The following is a 10,853-nucleotide window of genomic DNA, read 5'->3' as shown; positions in this document are numbered from 1 at the left end:
CGGATGTGTGAACATGCATGCATGTGTGTGTACCTATGTATGTAATGGAATCGGAAAGGACTCCAACTCTGACTTACTACAAACCAGCCAAAAAAGAACCATGAGCCAGAGGGAATGGAATTTTCAATTGAAAAGAGTAAAGATGAGCTCCTTTTCCTACAAAACAAGCATATCTAAAATGCATAAATAAATTTAATGTGCAGTAGGCTACTCTACATTACAGAATCGGCTTATGCAAGCTCTTCCCAAAATGATGGGAAACCTCTACTGTTACCATATGAGGTTTTAACTCTAAGATTAACTTAAAATATTTTTGTAGTAGGTAGGAATGAGCTTGCATTTGTACAATGGTGTGTTTGACATCATTAATCCACAAAGATCCTTATAAAAGGGCGGAAGGGGAAGAGGCTGCTGAGTACCATTTCCTGCCCAATGCTTTCTGAAAGCCAAGGCGCCTTTATCATCTTTCACTGAAAGTAAATAAATAAAGCTACCTATAGGAAAAATAACACGTGTTTAAACTGGCCAAGAACTTTTAAGTTAGATTTTGAATCGAGGTTGCAGAATAAGGAAAGACAACGTAGGTTAGGAGGAGCAGCAGTGTCCAAAGGAAGTTTGGTTTTGCAGACTGCAGCCTATGTCGCAGGAAAACTGTGGCTCCTGAGATCACAGGTAGCATTTGGAAATGTTACATTTTCATTTCACTCATTTAACAGTCAGGGACAGAGATCAAGAGCAAAATCTTAATAATCTAAGGAAAGAAAGACAGGCTCGAAAGTGAGATTTTATTCATATTTGTTACTTATTCACAACCCAAAGTATGATAAAACTGATAAAAACAGCCTAGAATGTTAGTTCACATCACTAAATTCAATTCACATTTGTATTAATAAAATACTGAAAGGAAAATGACAACACAGCAGGTTCAGGAAAACAGGGTGGCTACTATGAAATCTACACCATCTTAACCGGTCACAAGTGTTCACTTGTTTCACATTTATTATTTAAAAACAACACAAATTACAAAATTCCTGATACACCCAAGTCCTCTGTGCTCATAAAATATATCTTCTGTCTTATCAAATTTCAGTAGAATGGAAAGAAAGAACTGCTGAGATATTTCATTTCAATACGTACTACAAGAATACTGAGTACCCCCCAGCTGCACAGCAATGCAGCACTGCAGTCTGAGCTGCACTTCTGTCCAACTCACACGAAGAATCATTTGCGAGCTGCTCTGCAAGTGCATCGCTATGATCAGAACAAACCTCCACTCATGCATTAGTCAGTGCCATCATCAAGCTGTGGCCTAAATTCCGCCCTGTGTGCACACTGACCTCAGACTCCAGAGCACAGAATAAAGCAAAATCGAGCTCTGTATTTAAGGCAAAGGCAATCAGATCCAACAAACTGAGATGAGTACCCTCAGCTGCCACCACGAAATAGGAGCTGCTCACTGTTCTGCAGATTGGTTGTATTTGGTATGATAAATCTTCAGTGCTGATACAGAGGCAGCACACTGCCACCCTACCATAAAAACAACCGTCCCAGATTGAAAAGTCATATGCAGATTGAACAGCAGAGAAACAGCCAGTAGCTTGCATGCAAACATCATGTTAGACTGTTACATTCTTGAGAATACAACTGTTGATTGTATAAACACAGGTGAGATATCTTTTATTTCTTCTTTTTATTTTTTTCCATTTCACATACCTTTCCCCCCCCCCTTTTGTTATTTTTGAGAACAGGTGGGGTCTCACAGAACAAAGGAGCTTTAACAAATGTTTAGACCTGGAATTACAGACTTCTGTTGCAAAGATTAAAATCGCAATCTGTTAAAGAAAGAATTTTTCTTCCTCTTCCTGATACGCTTTTAAAAGCCTCACTGGCTGAAGCAGCAGCCCAACTCTCAGTCCAGAAGAAAAAACCATTTTCATGCTGTACTGAAAAAAAACCACGGATCATTTTAAGAGAGAACAGAAACAGCCAAAGCAGACTGTATGTCAGCAGCTCTACCGTGGGGAAGAGAAAAAGAATGGATATAGATGCCATAGTACCTAAACAGCCATTGAAACTGCTCTAAGTGCCAAACGTTACAGAAATGCAATGTATGAGGCAGGAAATACATTCAGAATAATGGCAGCTCTGGGTAAATGAGCTATGGGAAATGGAAAGCAATCGCTGTGACCATCCATAGAGAAACCAACAAACAAAAACTCAGTTACGAGCGTTTGTGCCTACAGGCATAAGGACCAAGTTTAATACTTGTGAAATGCATCTGACTGCTAGATCTAGACTGACAAAGTTCCGTTCTTTAGTCCTAATACAGCTACCTTTCCTACACTGGAACAAGCCTGTTGTTTCAATCAGGTCTATCCTGAAACTTCTGTGTCTAGTTGGCCCAGATCCTGGAAATGAGAAGCTGTACAGGTGTTTTAATTTTATTTTGTAACACGGGCACACATTCACTACCTACTTAAGACTTCCCAGCACCCTTCCCAACAAGCTGCCAGCATCCTACTGCTATCACTGTTACAAACTTATCCAGTCTGCTCACCAACATGTTAATTTTGGATCAAGAGGATTCGTTCTTCAAAGTATGCGTTTCATTTTCTGCTACATTTTTAAGATTAAAAAAAAAAGAGGTTAGGTTGTATAAAATCAAGTCTGTATGCAAAAATCTAAGCCCAGTAGTGCTTAAAAATAGACTAAGTAGGTATTTAGTTACTGTCTACTGCATTTTAACATGGGCATAATTAGCATCTAATAAAAATCTAAAAGTTGTATATTCATGGAACAACATTTCATCCAGTTATAGAGTTAACCAACCCCAAAGACTAACAAGCAGACCAACTCACAAGTACCCATGTTGCTTACATAATTAAAGGAATAAGATGCAAAGTCAAAAAAATATATTTTATCCTTCAAAAGATAAGGAAAGTAAAACAAAATGCTGGTTCTGTAACAGTGCAACAACTGCAGCATGTTTTGCACGCAGCACATGATTTGCTACATTTAGTGGCACTTAAGTATTATGCGGTAAATACTGAAAGTAAGACAAGTTTCTGATCTGCATAAGCATAATCACATTATTACCAGAGTTGCTAAGCTACAGCATTCTGAATAATATCAATTCAACTTTAGCATTTCAATCACTAGCCTTAATACACGTCAACATCCTGTTTTACATCTTGCTACCAAAGCAATCACAGAAGCCAAGTATTTTGTGAATTTGCCACCGTGCTCAGACCAGGTTCAATCTGACCAATCATTCTCATCAAATTCAGAATCATCATCAGAATCACTGTACTCCACAGCAATGCGTCGTGAAAGGATGGTTGCCACATCATTCCCAACAGGTTCTCGTTTTGCTTCTTGCTCACGTTGCTCTTGCACCTTTTTCAGCTGTATTCCTGTAGAGATTAAGTTTTCCAGGTTAAGTTTACACATTTCTTTCATTTCTTACTTCACATACTCAAAAAGAAAGTCAAAGAAACCGTTGAATTGGAGCACCTCCCTCAGCAAAGAAGAGACAAAGTCCAAACGAAATAGGCAGACTGGAATTCATTCTCAAGACTAGAGTTCTTCTAGACCTACTATAGAATGGCTTGGGTTGGAAGAGACTTTAAAGATCATCTAATCCCAACCTCCCTGCCAAGGGCAGGGTTACCAAACACTAAATCAGGCTGCCCAGGGCCTCACCCAACCAGCCCCTGAATACCTGCAGGGAAGGGACATCCACAGCTTCTCTGAGCAGCTGTGCCAGTGCCTCACCATCTTCTGAGTAAAGAATTTCTTCCCATCATCTAACCTAAATCTCCCCTCTTCTAGTTTAAAACCATTCCCCCCTGTCCTATCAATATCTGCCCATACAAGAAGCCTGTCTCCCTCCTGTTTATACAAGTTCCCTTCAAGTACTGGATTGAGGTCTCTTTGGAGCCTTCTCTTCTCCAGGCTGAACAACATGGTGATAATATATTAAACCTAAGTATTCAAGATTGTACACATCCTTCTGACATGAAAAGTGAAGTTTTCACAAGTGCACAAATTTGGAAACAGCAGAACTGCTCTACCCTGTAAACAAAGTCAGGAGTAGCTATTAATCACTGGTTAAAAATCACTGGGCCAAAATTTGGTGCTGGATACCTCAGTTCTGATTAGAACAAAAAAAAATCAGTGTACTTTTAATGGAACGGTCTACATAGTATACATAAACACAGTTTTCATTTTATTATGTACACCCAAATACTAGCTTGCATTTAGCAAAGCTTCAAGATCTCCAATCTGTTTCTAAAAAGTAATGCTCCAAAGTCACGATGGTTAGAGTATGCATCTGGTACCTGTGGTAAACCAGCCTTCTCAAAGAAATTCTGCCTAGCGGGGAACAGAAGCCATGAACGTGGATTGCTGGAAAATACAGCGCTTCATTGAAGGGAAAAACCAAAAGAAATGGCTAAAAAGGGGAAGTGCCCACTCACCCATCCGGATGGCAGCCAGGAGGTCACTTCGCGCATCGCTCACCGGCGGCTGGGTGAATTCGTGGCGCTTCGCCTCAGCAGCTGGAGGAGCGTGCATGGGGGAGGAAGAGAGGGAGGAAGCTGCAGCAGGAGGGCCTGGTGGGGGCGGTGGGGGGCCAGGAGGAGGAGGAGCGGTGACAACAAGCCCGCTGGGAGGAGGAGGATGAGCGGATACGTATACAGAGCCCGCCATCAGTCCAGAATGGGAAGGTGGCCCAGGAAGCTGAAGGGGACTAACAAATGCTGTCTGTGCTGATGGAATCATGGGGGGAGGAGGAGGAGGGGGAGGACCTGCAGGATTGTAATATTCCACCATCTGAGCTGGAAGCATCCTATACAAAACAAAATGAAAACATTAAATACATCAGAAGTTGGGACTTACGGCACAGAACAATCACCCCTCAAACTGCTCTCATCTAACCTCAGCTAAACAAAAAATTGAAGGAAATTTAAAATTGTGATTTAAATATGCAAACGATTATAAAACATGTAAATTGCCACATATTGATGATCCTTTGTTAAAGCAGAAGGGCACGTCCTTTCAGAAGTTCACAACAACAACAAAAAAGGGAGTTTATATTATTGCTCCTGCCTAGTTAACTATGTACCCACATGTGTTCCTAAACATCTGTGAGAACATTATGTACAGTGCTGTTGCAAATCAGAATGGATCAAGAAAACTTCAGACTAGTAAAATCACTTCCACAGAAGGTGGTGTTACAACAAATACTAGGAGACAAGAGAGAAGGCATGGAGGATAATGGCAAGCAGGACTGGGCAGCTTCACCCAATGGTTTATCACGCATCTCATGTGCTTCTTTAGTCAAGTTTATCAACTTAAATATCATCCAATTAGGTTGATACATTTGATGCATACTTTAGAGAAGAACAGGGAAAAGCTGCTTTGTTGAAACACGATTAATGGAAATGTTATAACAGAAAAAATGGGAAATTCGTATATGTGTTATGGTAAAGACCTAGATACAGAAGACAGGAGTAAGTGACATTCAGTCATACAGGTCAATGAATGACAATTCTAATACACTGCTAATAGTCATGCATCTGGGAACTAACCACAGGTATTTCTGCCAGGAACTGGAAACAACAGAAAAAGAAGGCTGGAGCAATCAATCAGAGCAAAAATGAATAATCTACAGCATGACAACACCATTAACTGGACAAATGCTACCCCAGGATGCACCACCGAAACTGAAAAAGCTTGGCTGGCTCAGTTTAAAATGACCCAGAGAAGAGCAAATACAAATTAGCTGAGGTTGTAATTGGAAGTTTTGGGCCACTAAAGCAAAAAGGCATTGGCAAAAGAAAAAAATAGGTAAGGACTCATTAGAAAGTAGGTGATGTCTTTCTATCAGAGAGGCAAAACATGAGAACAAACCTTTCTTCACAGTGTGTTCAGATAAAATATTTACACAGGAATTTAATAAATTCACAAACCGAATAATGGAGATGTCTGCAGGGAACTCAATTCTGAGTCTGATGAGATCCCTTCTAGTTCAGTCACCAGTTCCTTTATAAATCATTTCAGTGATGCAATACAAAGACTCATGTATATTACATTCAGGAATACCTTCTCTGCACCTTTCCTGGAATTTAAAACATCATACAAATTATGTTCTCCCTGCACTAAGTGCCTTCTGCTATAAAGGAAACTGCCCCCTTCTTAATATTATATTAGGGACCTTTAGGATTACAAACATATCGATTTCATCCTATTCTATACAGAATTCACTATTTCTGCTTTCCTTATTTCCTCACTCAAATTCAGCCTGCATGTAAGAATACCATCAAACTTGTTCCCTCTCTGCAGTGAGATAACTAAGGTACTCGGGACTCTTTGTACCCACGTTATGCTGATGGTTATGACAAACACGTGGCCCTCCAGCTTTGTCAACAATTCACTGGAGTAAGTCAGGAGTTTTACCCATATTCTGCTGGTACCACAGGTACTGAGCTATGCTGGCCATCTGCAGGCTGGGGAGGAGGTGGAGGTGGCTGCTGAGGTCTGTTTAAGGTAGCGTGTCGTGCTGTAGTAGAAGGTGGTCTGTATTCGTGTTCATGGCTTTGGGATACGCCAAAGGACTGTGAGCCATCTCCTGTTCCATAGGAAGGCATTGCTATCTGCTGATGGAGGGAATGATTCGGAGTGGCAGGATAAGAATAATCTGTAACGTCAGATGCATGGGACCTAAAATTAAAGTAAATGGATGCAGAAGAACAGATGAAGCACGTTCAACAGTATTATCTAAACGGTTCACAAGAAAAGAATGCAATTAGGATTATTTTTTCTGCAGTGGGACTCCCTGACTATCAAGCACCACTCTCAGCTAAGATCATTAAGTAACAGAGACTTCAAAAAAGAAAGGAATTTTCCCCAGGTTTTACTATTCTTTAGTAGCAGCAAGGAAGCATGCTGTTTATGTCAATGATTTTGACAGTCCCCTGTTTGAAGCAATGTTATTTACCAATTTGGCCTTACGTTGACAACAGCAGCAGAAAAATGAAAGCAATATTGCAAGCACTCAAATATGCAGAAGATGATGCTTTACCAAAGCAGAGAAAACAAATTTCAGAAGTTAGGAAATGCTTTTTGTTTGCACAAATACTTTTGTTGCAAAGGCTTAGAGAAGCTGGGAAATATAAATATTAGTTGAGCAGAGAGTTCATAAAGATACAAAGCCCAGGGTGCTCTCTCAAACAAGCCCAAGAGAGGGAGCAAAGAATCCCTTCATCCCATTGTTGCACAGAGCTGTATCGTATTAGTAATGAACAATGGTGCAGCCTGGCTTTTAGTAAATGCAGTAAACTGATGCACTTGTCTGTAAGACTGGAAGCAAGGTAAGCAACAAAAAGCCAGGGCTTTGAGTAAAGCAAAATGACAAACCCTTTGGGCATTTTGTCCTCTTTCATGCTTCCTGCCTGCTCCATTTTCTTTGCGTCACTCATGAACTCAATGCCCATTTTCCTTCTCTCCCACTCTTCTTTTCTTGTTCTTACTTTTCTCACATTAACTTGCTGGTTTCTGTTTGGATTCAGCTTGTGTTTCTCTCTCTGAAGTATAACAAGTATAACAAATTAATTGCAAATTGCCACAGTTTGGACGCTTGGATGTTAACCTTTAATGTGCAAGTTTTACAATTAGCAAGCTAAATCAGAAATGAACTTTTTTTTTAATCTCAGAATTTAAAAAAATGACAGAGACGAATACAAAAAAAGTCCTAAAGAAGTGAAACACACCACTCATGCAGTAGCTGTCAGCATAAGAACCTCTCTGAAGCCAGCACCTATTTCTGAATGCATCGTGCCTTTATGATTCGATTCCCACAAGTGAGACAAACCCCAGGAGAAGGCAATCTTCCCTCCACCTTCACTTCTGGTCACAAAATTTATTTTTCACACTTGTAAAGCAGATTTCAGGATTTAATCACTAATATTTGCTTCACTGAAGTTGCAAGTTCTTCACTTCATAAGTCCTTGAAGTTTTGTAATAAGCACAAGATAAGTTGTCCCAAAAAATCTATACCCAACATAATGATGCATCTTTACAATTTCTGCTTACAGTGTCTTGCAGATTGCAACCATTATTGATATCTGCAAATAGCTGAAAACATTTCAACACTGCTGGGAGATTACAGACGATGTCTATGCCAGTAATTAAATTTGAGAAACCTGGAAGCAAGGTTTTAAGGCCAGAAAAAGGACTTGAAATGCGTGAAAGGCAGAGCTCAAAGGCAATAAAAATCCACATCTTGCACTTGGCAGATAAAAATCAATGTCATCTTATCAGAGGATGGTCGTTGTGACACATAGCAGACTGGCAACAAGGAGATAACATTTTGCAGCAGGAACCACAAAAAAAAAAAAAACAACTGTGACAAAAAGATTCTAGAGAGTTTCTGAGCACGCTACTGAAGTAGCAAGTAGCAATTTTCTTTATGTCTTGTTATTTAATTTTATTACTTTTGTGATTATGTTGTTATTCTTGATCCCCACTAAGGTTGAAACATGAGGTATACAAAGTTCTGAGCAGCTTGGATGTGTAACTTTATCTCAGCTGTACACCAACTGAAGGCATCAGTGCACACTTCTGCAGTGATGGTGGTTTCCCCATCCCGGCCACAGTGGAACAAATTAGTTCCATTCATTCCTAGCACTACTGCTCCCAATTAACTGTGACAGAAACAAAATGGGAGAAAATCTTTTTTGTGAAACCAGCTTAGTGAACAAACTCAGCCTTCTGTGCACAACAGGAGAAGGTAACTCCCACTGAGCTCAAAGGGAATCTCACACAACAAAAATGAGCTCTGCTGTGTATCCTAAAGCAGAGATTTTTCTTCAGAGATCTATTTCAAGCAATAATGTTACATTTGGCATTGCAGTTTGTTTTGTAGACAAACCAGACATGAAGAAAGAAGTTCTGCCATTAACTGGCAGAATGCAATTGAACTATTTTGCAACTACAGCTACTTAAGATCGAATACAAAGCATAAAGCAAACACTTATTTCATTCCAGTGCACAATAAATCATGATGACTATCATGATCATCTGGCGCTAAGGAGGAAAAATATCATTAATTACAGAATGTATGTCGTTATCTATAAGAAGAGCTTTAAAACACACAGTGTGTCTTGTCTATTCTCACTACCCCCAGCCTGTACAAACATCTAATTCTACTCAGTGTTTGGGAACATACAACTATGGCATAAGAAACAGCTTGGTTGTAAACAGACCTAGTATCTGGGGACAGTGATCCCTCGGAAGATGCTCCATGGTACACACTCTGAGACAACCTGTTGTCAGGTCTAAGCTCTTTGTCATACGCCATCATATTCCACTCCTGGCGTCTGTTCCTGGCTTTTCTAACCTTTTTCACCTCACGGGTGGTGCCATCTATACGCTTTTGCTCCTGATGTTCAAACAAAAGAAATAAAGCACGCAGAGAGAGAAAAAAAGGGAAAGGAAAAAAGCAGGTTAAAATGCAGTTAGAGTGCATGAAATTAAGACCAGATTTACAGATGAAGCCAAGTCTTCATAAAATTTCTCTGCACTGAAAATGCCAAGAACTCCTTAAGCTATGAACCCCATAAGCAAGAAAATGCCACTTTGCCCTTCTTCTGTAGGATGCACGTCCCAGTGTGATACAGACCTACTGTTTTTATTATTTAACATGCCCTCCCTTCACACATCTGGTAAGTAACCACATTCCTCCTAGTTGTGCTTCATCCTCGCTTCTGATTATTCAATATAAGAATGATTAAATGACACTAATTCTCTCTGCAGTGTGTCAGTAATACTCAGGCCAGCAATGTGTTACAGCTTGATTACTTCAGTTGGTTTAGCTTTTGAAATCTTTCAGTATTAGTTCAGGCCCAGTCAACATCAGTGACAGTTATCTATCAGATCTCCCAGCAGTGAGACTCCATGCTTTCCCAAATCTGGAACTTCTCCATCTGCCACTTTTGACTTCTCAGCATGAATACAAAATCATATTGGTGCTTTGGTATGAAAACAAGGAAGACTGAACAGTCCAAACTGAAAGAGGTACATATGTGCTACTCTTTTCCTCAATATTTACAGGGACATTTGATTATTACAATTATTCTTTTTAATCATCTCAAGAATCCACATTTTACTCATAGAAGGAACCTCTTTAACCTATTTATTTATAATTTGGTATTAATCTTTTGGCTGTTAGAAAAATTCTCACTAATGCAAGCATAATCAACAGGATTTAGACAGGAGCTGATAGGCAAGCATTTTATTCTTGAATCTCTACCTCCAAAGCGCAGGCGATAGCTGGAAAGTGCCACCAAAAAGGAAAATGAAAAGATGAACAGAAATTCCCAGAACTGTCAAATAGCACCAATTAAATAATTCTGAAACAATTTATTTGGCATTATACAGCTGAAAAATTAACAGACATTGCCTTTGTTTTGGATCTTTGGCTTGCTCATGCACGTCTGTATCACAGACCTGTGAGCTACATTTGCCAGCATTAACAACGACAGAAAAATCTTTACCAAATGTGCTTGACAACACTTGCTCATTCCTGCCCCTGTAGTGAGAATTTCTTTTTACTTTGATTAATGTTAAGTAAAGATTAACACTTTGGTTCCTTTTTTTTTTTTCTCCTGCCTATTAATTTTTTTAATTTTTTCCTCCCCAAACTTTTTAGCATCACTCCCTTATTTATCCAGGTTATACAACACTTTACCTTCTCCTTTAATGCCACTTCTTTACATCAACGTTTTCCAATATGGGAATTGGAGCAGAAGGGAGACAGGTTCATTTGTGCTTTATTTTAAACATACGAAGTT

The 10,853-nt window shown here is 39.5% G+C and overlaps 1 protein-coding gene across 4 annotated transcripts in view; it reads right to left on the bottom strand.

Annotated features, from left to right (window-relative positions):
* Positions 1-851: 851 nt before the first annotated feature.
* WASF3 (WASP family member 3) overlaps positions 852-10,853 on the bottom strand; it is a 61,648-nt gene continuing 51,646 nt past the window's right edge. For 3 of the 4 annotated variants that reach the window (XM_042868449.1, XM_042868450.1, XM_042868451.1), the window contains exons 7-10: positions 7,420-7,586; positions 6,460-6,723; positions 4,479-4,849; positions 852-3,413 (exon numbers count right to left, since the gene is read on the bottom strand). In XM_042868449.1, the coding sequence (XP_042724383.1) occupies positions 3,256-3,413; positions 4,479-4,849; positions 6,460-6,723; positions 7,420-7,586 (960 nt within the window). In that variant the 3' untranslated portion in view covers positions 852-3,255. Of the gene's footprint in view, positions 3,414-4,478; positions 4,850-6,459; positions 6,724-7,419; positions 7,587-9,266; positions 9,443-10,853 lie in introns of all 4 variants that reach the window. The other variant, XM_042868453.1, reaches the window with a different exon arrangement.

The sequence above is a fragment of the Lagopus leucura genome, unplaced genomic scaffold (assembly GCF_019238085.1).
Source record: "Lagopus leucura isolate 7727_CA_CO unplaced genomic scaffold, USGS_WTPT01 Super-Scaffold_100001, whole genome shotgun sequence".
In the NCBI taxonomy this organism is placed as follows: Eukaryota; Metazoa; Chordata; class Aves; order Galliformes; family Phasianidae; genus Lagopus; species Lagopus leucura.
This window is presented reverse-complemented; position numbering and strand designations above follow the sequence as displayed.